General features: G+C 33.9%; 1 protein-coding gene across 3 annotated transcripts in view; it reads left to right on the top strand.

Moving 5' to 3' along the window:
- The window catches only part of U2SURP (U2 snRNP associated SURP domain containing), a 51,731-nt gene that overhangs the window by 24,523 nt on the left and 11,165 nt on the right, over positions 1-16,043 (top strand). For all 3 annotated transcript variants that reach the window (XM_028099131.2, XM_028099130.2, XM_088025892.1), the window contains 10 exons: positions 1,373-1,477; positions 2,568-2,634; positions 2,709-2,872; positions 4,190-4,352; positions 4,717-4,796; positions 5,708-5,795; positions 6,755-6,877; positions 10,709-10,865; positions 11,589-11,684; positions 12,359-12,425. In XM_028099131.2, the coding sequence (XP_027954932.2) occupies positions 1,373-1,477; positions 2,568-2,634; positions 2,709-2,872; positions 4,190-4,352; positions 4,717-4,796; positions 5,708-5,795; positions 6,755-6,877; positions 10,709-10,865; positions 11,589-11,684; positions 12,359-12,425 (1,110 nt within the window). The remainder of the gene's footprint in view (positions 1-1,372; positions 1,478-2,567; positions 2,635-2,708; positions 2,873-4,189; positions 4,353-4,716; positions 4,797-5,707; positions 5,796-6,754; positions 6,878-10,708; positions 10,866-11,588; positions 11,685-12,358; positions 12,426-16,043) is intronic.

The following is a 16,043-nucleotide window of genomic DNA, read 5'->3' as shown; positions in this document are numbered from 1 at the left end:
AAATATATAGTTTCCCCTTTATTAAAGATTTAAACTTTCATATAATTTTTTTGACCTGGAGGAGGTCAAAAAAATTTTTTTTCACCATATAGAGATTTTAGTGTCCATTTAATAAGTAGGTTTGTTTGAAATGGGAGAAAATAATTACAGTGACCATGAGATAAATTTATTGTTTATGTACTCTGAAGCCAGGGCATTATAGAGCCAAAAAAATCTGTCTTATTCTATAACTATTTATTTATTTATATTCTAGCAATTACATGAACTTAATTTGAGCTGGGAATGCTAAAGGTGTAATTTAGTGTGTGCCTTGTACCAAGAGCCAATATCCTTTTGCTTTTCCCAATTACTATTTGCCTACTCTGTATGCTGGGGGACTGGTGAAGTGAGAAATCAAAAGCAGCTTATAATAAGCTGAGTCATTTTTACTTGATGCTGTAATTAATGTCTAAAATAGTGTTTAAATCACATGAGTTTTAGGACCTAGATTTTAAAAATAAAGGTTTTCTATGAGCCCAGCCAATAAAATGATTGTACTAAAAAAGTTACAAGGTTCTTCTTGGCTTAAATATTGGAAAGTAATTCTTAGGAAAAATGGGAGAGGCATCTCACCATGTCCCTTATTTTGGAATATTTTGGAAAGAGGACTCCATTTAAGGCTTTGGCAATATAATTGCTTCATTGAGTCATAATACGCAGGCAGACTTATACATGTCATGAGTTGTGTGAACCAGTTTGACGTGTGATCCAAAGGGATGTTGCCTCATTAAAGGTCAGATTCAATAAAAACTCCATCTGCTATATGTGTACCAGAAAAACACAAGAGTTGGATGGATTTTTTATTAAATCAGGCCTTAAACTTGTTAAATAGTTTTGCATTTTTTATAAATTATAGTCATGTATATAACATTTCAATACCACCACAAAAGTGCTTGGTTTAGGAATATTTTCTTTTAAAACTGAGATAGTGTGTTAAGTTTTTAGATGGATATGATAACATGTAAGCTCTAAGTTTACTCATTTTATATATTTGCAGCTTTCCAATTAGTTGTGATTCATAATTTAATGTTTTGCATTTGGAAAATAAAATTAAGTGGCATTTAGAAAAAAATCTTTATTGCTATGAAGCTGTGTTGTGGTTTCCCACCCTCCCTTCATCTCTCCTTCCCCTCCCACTCCCCTATCCCCATTGTTCCACTCCCTCTTAATGCACAAGGCATTAACATATGCTCCAGGTTATTTTTTTGGTATAAAATTTTGTATTAGTCAGCAGAATTATCTTTTTCTGCACAATTATAGTAACTTAGGTCAAGTATAGTTTTATATAGTGGTAGGTCTGAATCCATTTTCTTTAACTGTGTTGTTGTTGTAGGAATTTGCTCGCCCTGATACATCGAATGATAGAGTTTGTTGTACGTGAAGGGCCAATGTTTGAAGCTATGATTATGAACAGAGAAATCAACAATCCTATGTTCAGGTGTGCATTTTTTTTTACTGTGGTAAAATATACATATAATAGAAAATGTACTGTTTTTGCCATTTTAACATGTACAGCTGAGTGGCATCAAGTGCATTCACATTTTTGTGCAAACCACCACCATTGTCTATCTCCAGAAATTTTCTTATCTCCCATAACTGAAATTGTACCCCTTGAACAATAACTCCCCATTCCCTGGGCCCTCCAGCCTCTGGTAGCCACCATCTACTTTCTGTCTCTTTGAATTTGTTTACTGTAGTTACCTCATATAAGTGGATTCATTCAGTACTTTGAGACTCGCTTATTTCATTTAGCATAATGTCTTCAGGGTTCGTCCATGTTGAAGCATGTGTAAGAATTTCCTTACCTTTTAAAGCTGAGTAACAGTCCATTGCGTGTACATACTTTTTTTTATCCTCAGGTGTGCATTTAAGAAATACTTTTTACTTATTTTTTGGAGCTAAAAATATTTACTAGAATAAAGTTCTGTAAGTATGGGGTTATTTTTGCAATGGGATGAGAAGGCAGTTTTAGTAATTAGACGAGGATCTTGGGTCAGTTTTCTATCTGATTTTGATTTAAGTTAAGTAACATTGTTTTTAGCAGTCTCTAGGAGGAAAATACTACTCTTTTTTTTTATGGTTTTCAGTGAAAGGGTCCTTCATAGTAGAATAATAGAGTGCTATAGAAAATTGCTTATCTTCTGAACAGATATGATATCTAAGACATTCATTTAACACTTCTAAGTCACTTAAAAACCACTGCTTTTGAAATTTCTATCTTTGGAAAATCCACTGCCAGATATAATATCTGACATATAAGCATTCAATAAAATTGATTGTAAGACTCAGTAAGATGCATACATACCTTCTGAGTACCAGTGTCAGTCACAAAGGCAGTGTGGGGGCTAGGCTGAGGAAGGGGATAGATGGCAGAAGGCAGTGGGTGAGGATTTTTCTTCAGGGATCTTTGCTTTTGGTTTATTTCAAATGAGATAGGCAAATAGTATTTCTCATTTGTTTAAATTTACTTGAAGACACTCCTTTGTTAAAGAATATATTTATTTTTTTGTTTGTTCGTTTTGTTTTAGGTTCTTATTTGAAAACCAGACACCAGCCCATGTTTACTATAGGTGGAAGCTTTATTCTATTCTGCAGGCAAGTGGAATCAATTACTTTGTTAATTTCGACTCTGAGGTATTTCACCTAATAACATTCTGGACATTTATTAGGGAGATTCTCCGACTAAGTGGCGGACAGAAGATTTTCGTATGTTCAAAAATGGATCTTTTTGGAGACCACCACCATTAAATCCATACCTGCATGGGATGTCAGAAGAGCAAGAAACAGAAGCTTTTGTAGAGGAGCCTAGTAAAAAGGGAGCACTTAAGGAAGAGTAAGAATTTTTTCTTTTCCTGTTAACATATTCAGAAAAGTTGCTTTAATAATTGCTTTAATTAATGATCTTACTAAGATGTTAACCTAAAAGAAAATGTTTTTTCTTTTACTTGTGAATGTTTAAAATACATTTCTCATTTTGTGTTTTGTAATTTTAAACATCTTGGCAAGTATAAGTATATGTCCTATTGACCTCTATCTCTTCCTACTGATAAGTAGTGATAATCTCTTAAGCAATGAATCTCCAGCAGTGGAATACTTGTGACTCTTACAGAAATTACCTTGGGACCCTTGGAATTCTAGCCTCTCTGAATGCAACATTAAAGAGGAAAAAATTACTGTAGAGCTTTGTGAAGTCAGATGGTTGATTATGCAGAGTCTTTCCACAAGAGTTGCAATGTGTGGCAACCATGAAAACGTATTTATTAGTGCTCAGTCAGTATGGGTACAGTGAAGTTAGTCTGGTTTAAGAAGCAGAAACAAATATAACTGTTAAATATTAAGAGTAAGTTCTGTATACCTTATGGGGAAAAATTGGCTAAAAGATTATGGCATATAGGATCACGTACTCCACTGTGTAGTCTAAATCTTTATACTAGTTGCATTGATGGATTGTTTGTGAGAGCATTTGCTAATGGAGAGCTATATATATTTGAAGCATATTTGCTTCTGCAGATGTATTTTCATCATTACTTTTGCCCACGTCTGCAAACTCAGCCTGAAGGCTAAATCTGGCTGCCACCTGTTCTTGTAAACAAAGTTTTATTGGAACACAATCATGCTTCCCCTCCCCTTTTATATGTTGTCTATGGCTGCTTTGGTGTTAATAGCAGTGAAGTCAGGTAACTATGAGAGAGACTGTATGACCTGCAAAGCCTAAAATACTTACTCTCTGATTCTTCGCAAAGTTTGCCACCACCTGCTTTAGCCTGTTTCTAATCTGATGCAGAAGTGCTAAAGTAACTGACTTCTTCAAAAGAGAAAAACATGAAGTCTTTTTATTTTTCACTGTAATGGGATAATAGTACTGGGGACATTCTCAGACACTTAAAAAAATGCCCATAATTTAAAATTTACTTTATTTGTAAACTAAAAATCACTGGAATCCTTTATTCATGAGAAAATATTCTTCTCCCATGTAAGCTCTTCAAAGAAATGTAATATATTTGGGGGACTTAAATCAGACTTAACACAATTTAGTCTTCAGAATTTTATCCGAATAGGTTTTAAAGAAATTAGTTTGTGAGCAGAAACTGTAATGGCATTTGAAATTTATATCTATAAATATTTATAAGTTAAAAACTTTTGTGTTCAGACAGAGGGACAAATTAGAAGAAATCCTGCGGGGGTTAACTCCAAGGAAAAATGATATTGGAGATGCAATGGTTTTCTGTCTTAATAATGCTGAAGCTGCTGAAGAAATAGTGGATTGCATTACTGAGTCATTGTCCATCTTAAAGACACCCCTCCCCAAAAAGGTATGGGAATGATTTCTCTTTATGGAACATTGGTGTTTTTTTCATTTGGAAGAACTTGACTGAAGAGATCTTTCCCATGCAGGCTTATTTTCCTCCTGTCTTGGGAAACTTGTTATGTTAATCAACACACAGGTTATCAACAGGTTGAAATGTAAATGAGTTACATATTTTATCCCTGCCAAAGTAGTGGCTTTGGTAATGTTGAATTTCTTATAACTCTTCTAATTAGCTGTTATTATTGTAGCCAAACATTAGCTGTATGCCACTGATTACAAAACATTTCAATATGGAATTTTTTCTAGATACATTATTTGCTGCTGGTTTTTATTTTTAATCTCTTTTATGTTATCTTTTGGTATTCTAGATTGCCAGATTATATTTGGTTTCTGATGTTTTGTATAACTCTTCAGCCAAAGTTGCCAATGCTTCATATTATAGAAAATTGTAAGTATAATGGTGTAAGCTGATATTCCTGAAATAAAACATTAAGGGTAAGGAATTCAGAAGAGAGGATTGTTTTGTTAATACAATCAGTATTAATGTCAGTAATAAATAATTTGTATTTCTTCGTAGTTCATAGAATTTTCTAAAAAATTGGGTTGCGTTCATCACTTTAAGCTAAATGTTTAGAAAGTTTTCTTATCAGTTTCTTGGTAAATTATACTAGAACAACTAAGAGTTAAAAAAATAACTTTATTTTTATTGCATATTTAGCCACTTGTGTAGTAAATAAACTGAAACAATAGAACTAATGGCAAGCATAGAGGAAGAGACCAAAGACAGAACATTAACTGTTTATAGAATCTATGTTCTCTTTTGATCATCATTGTATTGGTGTAGTTCACTGGGTTGTTTTCCTAGGCAGTAGGAAATTATGTTGCTCTATTCTAATTAATATGTAATTCTTCTTTAGAGTTCGTTTTTGGTGTTTATTTTATGAATCAGGGAAACTTTAGGAGCTGACTCTGAAATGAAATTTGGAGATGTGGGTCCTAATCTTAGCTCTGTTATTAGGGTTTTTTTTTTTTTTTTTTTTTTTTTTACCTTGGATAAGTCACTTTTCCTATTATAAAACAAAGAGGTTAGTTTAGGTAGCATAAAGTATCCTAAATGTAAAGTTTCTTGTTAATCAAGAGAACTAATTCTTTGCAGGAGGATAACTCAGAATAAGGCGTTCAGTTATAGTTTTAAGAGTTTAGATACGTAGTTCTTGATTTTTAAAGAATTACTTGATTAATTTATTTATGTTTTTTTTTTTTTTAAAGTTCAAGAGAGGTTTTCATTGGCTAGCATGCTGAAGTAGATAGGGGTTTTAAAATAAATTCTATTGTAAATATGTATTATTTGAATTTCAGTTTTGAAACAAAGTTATGTCAGATATTTTCAGACCTCAATGCTACCTATCGTACAATTCAAGGCCATTTACAGTCTGAAAACTTTAAGGTATGTTTATTGTTTTATTTTTTCCCTAATGTGAAACGGGAGGTAGGGGCTGGCAAGCACATTGGAGGGCTAGAAAACATAGGACGATTATAAGACATAACATGCATCTTTCAGAAAGTATTGCTTTAACATTTACTGCCATTTTATCTTCAGTATCAAAAATGCCTGAAAGTTTGAAATACGTTATGTAGTGTTATTTTGTTGGGTATTTGTTTTAGTTCGAAGTGTTTTATTTGAATGTTCTATTTGTTTTTTCACAAAAAACATTCAGAACATCACTTGTTTCATAATAATATATATAATTTGGCTGGAGTAGGATCGTAATTTTAGTTATTCATGTTTAGAAGATATATTCAGTTACTTTTTATAACCTCTTAGCTGTGGACCAGTGTTAAGAAAAGCCAAACAAAATACCTTGCATGTAATGGAATAAATAGATACTACTTTCATGGGAGGAAGACTTCTATTAAAGAAATTTTTAGCCTGGGAAGTTAAAAAACTCCATTTAAAAATTTTTTGACCTTAAATTTTGACCAAAATTCAAACTTTTATAGAAAGTTTAGGAATGGGACAGAGAAAAAGTATTAGAATCAGAAAAGTACTTCATTGGACCATAAACGAATTTGGTTCAAAACTACCTTAATACCAATTTTCATAAATTTCTAAGCTATTATTCCCAGAATGTGGCCTCATGTGTACCACTAGTGCTATGGGACATTGATCTTAGGTGGTGAAGAGCAAAACAGTTACTGTTTGTTTTTCATTATATTTATTTCTAATTTGTCCCATTTTAGTTAGAAGGTGACATTGATTTTTTAAAAATATAATGATAGTTATTTTCTGTCAAGGATGTTGGTTTAAAGGAAAATTCAGCAAATTGTGATGGCCATTCTCATGAGATGAAGTTTGAGACGTATTGCCCTAAATAATAATTTGTTGTCTTTTTCCTGTTTATTTAGCAACGGGTAATGACCTGCTTCAGAGCATGGGAGGATTGGGCAATTTATCCAGAACCATTTTTGATCAAACTACAAAATATTTTCTTAGGACTTGTAAATATTATTGAAGAAAAGGAAACAGAGGTAGGCACTCAGTGTCTTTGGGTGATTATTTTAGAATTTATTTCTGGGGATGCTGTAGGGGTGTGATATGTTACGGATGTGAGTAACATTTCTTTGTGAAAAATACCTGCTGTTTAACACTAACTTGTGGGTTTTTGTTGCTGGAATTGCTGGAGCCCGGAAGATGAAATGGTGTGTAACAGGACTTCTCTGTTTTGTGGCCTTATGTGAAAACTGGGTGACTGGGTTTCTTTCCCCCAATCCCTGCATTTTTTTTTTTTTTTAATTTTTGAAATATATTTGACAAACCTTGTTATATTAGTTTCAGGTGTACAGCATGGTGATTCAGCAGTTCTATACATTATTTTATGCTCATCATGATAAGTGTAGTTACCATACAATGTTATTACAGTATTGACTATGTTCTTCATGCTGTATTTTTTATCTCTGTGACTTACTTACGTTATAACTGGATGTTTGTACATCTTAGTCCCCTTCACCTATTTTGCTCCCTTCTGGCAACCACCAGTTCTCTGTGTTTAAGTCTGGTTTTTTTTTTTTGTTTCGTTTTTTTTTTTTTTTTTTTTGGTCTGTTCAGTTTGGTTTTTTAGATTCCATATATAAATGAAATCGTATTGTCTTTCTCTGATATATTTCACCTAGCATAATACTCTCTAGGTCTATCTCTGTTGACATAAATGGCAAGAATCCATCCTTTTTGATGACTAATATTTGTGTGTGTTTACCTCACATCTTATCCATTCATCTGTCAGTAGACACTTGGGTTGTCTTCATATCTTGGCTATTGTAAATAATGCTGAAATAAAAATAGGGGTGCATATATTTTTTCGAATTAGTGTTTTTGTTTTCTTTGGGTAAATATCCACCAGTGGAATTACTGGGTCATATGGTATTTCTGTTTTTAATTTTTTTGAGGAATCTCCATACTGTTTTCCACAGTAGTTGCACCAATTTATATTCTCACCACAAACAGTACACGTTGGTTCCCTTTTCTCCACATTCTTGCCAACACTTGTTATTTCTTATCTTTTGATACTAGCCGTTCTGACTGGTGTGAGGTGATATATCTCCTTGTGGTTTTGATTTGCATTTCCCTGATACTCTGATTTTGAGCCTCCTTTCATGTGTCTGTTGGCAATCTCTGTGTCGTCTTTTGAAAAAAATGTGTGTTCAGGTTCTTTGCCCATTTGTTTATCGGATTATTTGTTTTATTTTGGTGTTGAGTTGTGTAAGTTCTTTATATATTTTGATATTAACCCCTTATTGCAAACACCATCTCCCTTTGGTAGCTTGGCTCTTTGTTTTGTTGATGGTTTCCTTTTCTGTGCAAAAGCTTTTTATTTTGGTATAGTCCCAGTAGTTGATTTTCACTTTTGTTTCCCTTGCCTGGGGAGACATATCCATAAATTGTTGGTAAGGATAGTGCTCAAGAGATTACTGCCTGTGTTTTATGCAGTTTTATGGTTTCAGGTCTTATATTTAGGTGTTTAATCCATTTTGGGTTGACTTTGTGTATGGTGTAAGAAAGTGGTTCAGTTTTGTTGCATGTAGCTGTTCAGTTTTCTCAGCATTATTTATTGAAGAGACTGTCTTTTCTTCATTATATGTTCTTGTCTCTTTTGTGATAGATTAATTGACCAAATAGGTGTGCGTTTATTTCTGGGTACTTATCCTGTTCTATTGATCTATGTGTCTATTTTTGTGCCAGTGTCATCTTGCTTTTTTTTTAAAGATTTTATTTACTTATTTTAGAGAGCAGAGAGCAGGAGCAGTGGGAGGAGTAGAGGGAGAGGGACAAGCAGACTCCCTGCTGAGCATGGAGCCTGATGCCAGGCTCAATCCCACGACCCCCAGATCGCAACCCGAACCAAAACCAAGAGTCAGACGCTTAACCGACTGAGCCACCCACGCACCCTAGTACCATCTTATTTTGATTACTATAGCTTTGTATATTTTGAAATCTGGGATTGTGATACCTCTACCCTGTTCTTATATTGCTTTAGCCATTTGAGGTCTTTGTGGTTCCATACAAATTTTAGGATTATTCTAGTTCTGTGAAAAATGCTATTGGTATTTTGATAGAGATTGCATTGAATCTGTAGATTGCTTTGGATAGTATGGAAATTTTAACAATATTCTTTCAATCCATGAGCATGGAATATCTTTTAATTGGTTTTTGTCATCTTCAGTTTTTTTCATCAGTGTTTTATAGATTTCAGAATATGTCTTTCACCTCCTTGGTTAAATTTAATCCAAGGTATTTTGTTCTCTTTGGTGCCGTTGTAAATGGGATTGTTTTCTTAATTTCTCTTTTGATTACTTTGTTATTAGTGTATAGAAATGCCACAGATTTTCTGTATATTAATTTTATATCCTGCAACTTCGCTTCATTCATATGTTCTAATAGTTTTTTTGGTGGAATCTTAGGGTTTTCTATGTATACAATGGTGTCATCTGCAAATAATGACAGTTTTATTTCTCTCTGCCAATTTGGATGCCTTTTATTTTTTTTTTTTTCTTATTTCATTGCTGTGGCTAGGACTTCCAGTGCTATGTTGAATAAAAGTGTTGAGAGTGGACATCCTTGTCTTAATATGGCCTTTATTAAGGTATGTTCCCTCTAAACCCACTTTGCTGAGAATTTTTATTATGAATGAATATTATATTTTGTCAGATGCATTTTCTGCCCCTACTGAGATAATCATATGGTTTTTGTCCTTCCTCTTTTCAATGTGATGTATCACATTGACTGACAAATATTGAACCACCCTGACATCCTAGGAATAAGTCCCACTTGATTGTGGTGAAAGATTGTTTTAATATATTGTTGGATTTGGTTTGCTAATATTTTATTGAGGATTTTTGCATCTGTGTTCAAGGATATTGGCTATAGTTCTCTCTCTCTCTTTTTTTTTAGTGTCTTTGATTTTGGTATCAGAATAATGTTGGTCTTATAGAATGAATTTGAAAGTTTTCCTTCCTTTTCTGTTTTTTGAAATAGTTTGAGACGAATGAATAGGTATTAACTCTTCTTTAAATGTTTGGTAGAGGGGCACCTGGGTGGCTCAGTCGTTAAGCGTCTGCCTTTGGCTCAGGTCATGATCCCAGGGTCCTGGGATCGAGCCCCGCATTGGGCTCCCTGCTCAGCGGGAGGCCTGCTTCTCCCTCTCCTACTCCCCCTGCTTGTGTTCCCTCTCTTGCTGTCTGTCTCTCTCTCAAATAAATAAATAAAATCTTAAAAAAAAAAGTGTTTGGTAGAGGGGTAGGTGGTGGCTCAGTCAGTTAAGCGTCCGATTCTTGATTGCTGTTCAGGTCATGATCTGAACTGTGAGCCCGCTTGGGATTATCTCTCTCCCTCTTCCTCTGCCCATCCCCCCCCTCTAAAAAATAAACTTACAGACCTCTGTAGGTGAAACCTACTTATCATACATGTGAATAGTATGATATACCTCTTTGTTGTACGGTCATCATAGTTGCAGTTCTTTGTATATTGTGATTATATGATTTCCTGCTTCCCCCCCCCAAAAAAAATTCTAGTAAGCCCTATTACAGGAGGGACCAAGGGGACAAACTCATTTTTGCTCATCATTGTATGCTCAGTGCCTTACATGGTACCTGGCTTCAGTAAACACTTGGTAGATATTTCATAAATAATGAAAGAAAGACTGCTTCTTTATCAGGAGGATAAGTTATATCCTAGTTATGTCCTCACATTGTGCCTGGGAATGTGGGTATCCAGCTGGTTGGTTTTTACTGGATTGCAAATTAATCTTGTAGCAATATGACTAGTAAGCAAAGGAAAATGTTACAACAGTATGTATGTTTCTGTAGGATGTACCAGATGACCTTGATGGTGCCCCCATTGAGGAAGAGCTTGATGGTGCACCTCTAGAAGATGTGGATGGAATTCCTATTGACGCTACTCCCATTGATGATCTTGATGGGGTCCCTATAAAGAGTCTTGATGATGATCTTGATGGAGTGCCTTGTAAGTTCAGATTTCAAACTGATGATCTAATAAGTTGGATTCCAAAACTCTTTAATTTCCACACATGCCGATATGGAAAAGGTTTAAGGTGTCAGTCTTTAACTTTTTTCTTTTATTTCTGACTTTACAAAATTCAAATACCCAGTAATACATTTGACTCTGCCAAGAAAAAGGTTTTCTTTCTGGTCACATTTCTTTGTTGGGATAGTCAGCCTCGTATATTATTAGTTTCTCTTTTTGTCTTCATTGTCAGGAAAACTGTAGGTGAAATCTTGTGCTCAATTTTATTCATAATCCCAGATTCCTCATTTCATCAGTTCTCTTTTTATTCATAGTTTATGGGTTCAGTTTTCCTGGATGCCTAAAATCATTTTTGGAAATAAGGGTACACAGTCTTTAGTACATTTGAATTACATGAAAAGATTGAACAGTATAAGAATTGTGAAGTTTAAACAGTAATTAAGAGATAATAAAGATTTTTTTACTGCCCCAACTTCTCCATTTGCTTGAAATCATAATAACTTGTATATTCTGAATTGACACATACATGTTTAAAAATTGGACCTCACGTGTAGAGAATTGGATTAATCATAATTCTTGACACTAGCAATTATTAGTCCATGTGTGGCCTTATTTTACTTTTCAATAATATAGTTGAATACCCATGAACTACTTAAGTCATCCCCTAGTAGTCAGGGTTAATGGCTTATCTTTCCTCAATAGTGGATGCAACTGAGGACTCAAAGAAGAATGAGCCCATATTTAAAGTTGCCCCATCAAAATGGGAAGCTGTAGATGAATCTGAATTGGAAGCACAGGGTGAGTAAAAGTGCAATAAATATTAAGCTTTTAAAAAATTGAGTACTTTAAATTAATCATTAGTGTGTGTGTTTCCTTTTTGCATTTTATGATGTTTCAACCTTAAGACCCAGAGTTATGTCTAGGGGCTAAATTTTCATTATGGTTGCTGTTACAATTTTCTTAGATCTTTCAGTTTGGATGCTTTGAGAGTAAATCAGAGAAGTCACTAAAACCTTTCAGGTTAAGGCATTTCAGTAGAAAATGTAAATGGGAAGATATACCTATTTGGAAATCTATTTAGAGGTTACTTTCAGAGAAACCAGGCTTTGATCTTCCCATAGTGCTTGACTTACTAGATGCAGTTTAGACCTGCCTTTCATAATTACTTGGACATGTGTCCTTAGTGTTTATAATCGTAATTGTTAGTATTTGTAGGTTCTAATGAAATGTTAACCATCTAGCACAGAAATAAGAATGATAAAGTAATTTGTCACTTCATGAATTTGAATAAAATTAAAGCATAGGTGTGAGGAAAGAAATAAATTTAGCACATAGAAATGGCTATTCAAAAAATAGATAATTGTAAATAATTTCTGTAATAAAAACTTTCAGTTCTAAAGCTGGGCTTCTATGCTACTGCAAAAATGCTAATTTACCTTATAGAATTACATCCTTTTTTTCCTTCCACTCAGCTGTAACAACTTCTAAATGGGAGTTATTTGACCAACATGAAGAATCAGAAGAAGAAGAAAATCAAAAGTAAGAATCTAAGTTTCAAATATACTTAGTTTCTTATTGCATATACACTCCCTTTTTCATTAAGAGGTATGCTTGAAATAATAGTGAAGAGGAAAACTCACTCTTAAAAAACTGGAGAGGATCATTTTTAGTTGTCATTGTTTTTTCCAGTGAATAAAGAGCTTTTAGTTTCTGGTCTTGATGGCTCTGGTTTCACTTTGCTTCTGAGTTGATTTTTCTACGCTAGGTGCGTATACTCTCGGTAGTTACTAAATGGTCGACTGCATTTATTTCAGATCTTTGTCATCAGGTGTTGTTTTGGTTCCACAAAAAGTGATTTTTAAAATATGAATGGGAAAGTTATGCTGCTTTTTATTTGATTGTATGGTGCTAAGCATTGCATTATGGCCATTCTGTTATTTAAATGTAAACACCTCAAAAGAACTAAGAATAAATAACAGAAAGAAAGCTTTTAACATGTAGAGAAATTACAATTTTGAATTTGCTCTTTGGTAATCACCCCAAGATTGTGACTATAGGAATACTGTTCCCAGTTTCTCCTGGCAAGTTTGTATTGGTAGTTTTTAGGTAGAACTTGACACCTTTTTAAATCATTGGGAGGAAGTTGATTTTATTAAATAGAATAGATGACCTCAAGAACACAAAGCAGAGGTTTCTGCTTTAAAAAAAGTTATCAAATGGAAGAGTGAACAAAGGAAAAAGTCCCTTTTGTGTCCCAGCACAATTTGGGCATTTGTGTGGATTCAGAAAATGGGTATTAGTAGCATTTAGATTGTGAAGGAAATGTGACTGATCAGCATATGTGGGAGCACAATTTGATATCCTGAGGAAAACTTGGCAGCAGTGATGTCTTTCCAGAAACACTGGGATGGTCAGAACAAATCAGCAATGATAATGACAAAATATTTACAAAATATAGATGTGGTTTGCTGTGGAAATACCTCTCTAGAGCTGTTGAGGAGTACAGGAATGGAAACAGCCCAGTTTGCTTTAAAATAGTGCTTTAACCTTTTTTTAATGACTATAATACATCATTATTAATGTCTCTCACTATTGTAGCATCACTGGCTTAAAATAATTATATGTATTCATGAGATAATAATTTAGGGGGAAGGAAGGTTAGAAAAGGCCATTGCAGAACTCAAATATTTCTTCAGTTGGTTTTGTTTCTAAAAGTATTAACGTTTTTTTTTTTTTATAAATTTGATATTTGTGTTCATGTTTTGGAATGTGACTGCATTTTAGTGTTGACAGAGTAATCATGTTTATACAGCGAGACCTGGATCACGGGAAATGTAATTTTTATTTTTCATTTTTAAGAGCTCCAAACAAATCACAATAACATAAAAATAACTATGAAAGTACAAAGCAAGGATAAGGTATTTTTTCATATACAACTTTTTGGTCTTTGAAATTTTCTTATGCCTCACTACTGCTCTCTAGTGGCTGAATCCAAAATGCCATTTTGAAACTAGTAATTACTTTTTATGGCAGAAACACCTTTAAAAAAAATATAGCCCTACTATTGTTTTGTAGAAAACTTCCAAATAGTAGTTTTAATTTCATTTATAATGGATCCTGTATGGTTTTATAGACTTGAATTTCCATTTCTTTAAAAGAGTAAGATGAAGCTATGATGAGATCTGAACCTAGAACTGGTTACTGAGAGCTAAAGTCAAAACCAGTTAGAACAGACTGCTCAAGTCCTGAAAAATTAAAATCGCAATTGTAAAATGAATATGTATTTTAGATTATCAAGTGTAACTTACTTGAAAAGTAAATAATATGGTTAATGTTTGGTGTCTTGCCATCTGGATCATTTCTCTGTATATGTAAAACATGTATGTTTATTTATTTATTTTTTATTTTTATTTTTTTAAAGATTTTATTTATTTATTTGAGAGAGAGAATGAGGGAGAGAGAGAGAGTACATGAGAGGGGGTAAGGTCAGAGGGAGAAGCAGACTCCCTGCTGAGCAGGGAGCCCAATGCGGGACTCGATCCCGGGACTCCAGGATCATGACCTGAGCCGAAGGCAGTCGCTTAACCAACTGAGCCACCCAGGCGCCCCATGTATGTTTATTTTAAACATAAATTATATAATACTGCCAATATTATTCTCTGACCCCATTTTTCACGTAAGTGTCACAGGCATTATTTTGTGTCCATATAGTTATCTGCTCTGTATTTATCTGTAGTTGAAAGCATTCAGATAAGTGTTCAAGGATATTTATTAAGGAATATTTGAATTTGCAAAAAAATTATTGAAAATTTGTAAATAACAGGCTGGAATTGGTTAGGTAATTTCCATTGCATAGATACCACATTTGTGACTCATTCTTTTTGAGTCACCCATTCTGGAATAATCTTCCAGCAAACCTCTATTTACACATACGCATGCATATAGTTTAACCATTTAAAAGCATCTGAAACACTTGTAAAAAATTTATGCACCATAAAATAAGAAATTCTTGTGTTTAAAAAAATAAACTAAAAACTGCATTTAGGGGGCGCCTGGGTGGCTCAGTCGATAAGCGTCTGCCTTCGGCTCAGATCATGATCCGAGGGTCCTGGGATCGAGCCCCGCATCGGGCTCCCTGCTCTGCAGGAAGCCTGCTTCTCCCTCTCCCACTCCCCTTGCTTGTGTTCCCTCTCTCACTGTGTCGCTCTCTGTGAAATAAATAGAGAAAATCTTTAAAAAAAACCCTGCATTTCAGAAGTTTCTGACAAATTAATGAGAAGTGTTAAGTATAAGTAAAAGATTTATTTCCAAAACGAATACAGTTTTTTAAAATGGTTTGCTTTTACTATTTTTTTCTTTATCTAAGTGTTATAGTACCTTTATGAGGTACTAATGATTTGTGGGGCTCTGAGAGTATAAAGTTTGTAAAGCACTTGAGTAATGTTCAGGAAAGGACCTTTGGGTAAGAAATTACAAAACTAGTAGCATAGTCTTCTCTTAGTACCATGTTTCTGATTCTGAATTGCCAACATTTTATTTTTATCTGCCTTGTTTACATTTTTCTCATCAGTGTGTGAGTTCTATTATCAGTTTCTCAATTTTTATTTGGAACGAATTTGGTGATAACTACTTTTACATTATTATGAATAGTTTTAAATAAATACTGAAAGGACTCCTGCTTGTGGTAGAATGCGTTTAGTACCCAAATCCCAACAAATAAGGTTCAGATATTAAAGGGAAAATGGCATATTTTCTAGGTTATGCCAGTAATGTTAATGTCACAATCAATATTGTTTATAAAAGGAATTTTGTTTATATATATATACACACACACACACATATATACATATAAACATTCTGAGTTTGTGTGTGGATGACATGTTTTGCCCAGATTTGACATATGTGCATACCAAAGTCCTGTCCCAGAGCATACAACTTCTTTTCTTTTTTTAAAGCCCCTTCATTTGTGTTTCAAGAACATTTTGTCAGTCTGAGTCTAGCAGTGAGGACCAACTTTGCACATAGTTGCTTGCCTGTCTTTCCACTATAGTGCTACTGGAGGGATAGATTTTTTCTTCTTTGTATCCTTACCCGTGGCAGTCACTTAGTTTTTCATTTTCTTCTTCTTATCTGCTATAGAGTCAGTATAATTTTTAG

Source organism: Eumetopias jubatus, unplaced genomic scaffold (genome assembly GCF_037043125.1).
Source record: "Eumetopias jubatus isolate StellerSeaLion01/CBP00866 unplaced genomic scaffold, mEumJub1_p1.0 scaffold_1, whole genome shotgun sequence".
NCBI classification, from domain to species: Eukaryota; Metazoa; Chordata; class Mammalia; order Carnivora; family Otariidae; genus Eumetopias; species Eumetopias jubatus.
The sequence above is the reverse complement of the archived record's forward strand: the minus strand, read 5'-3'. Positions and strand labels throughout refer to the sequence as shown.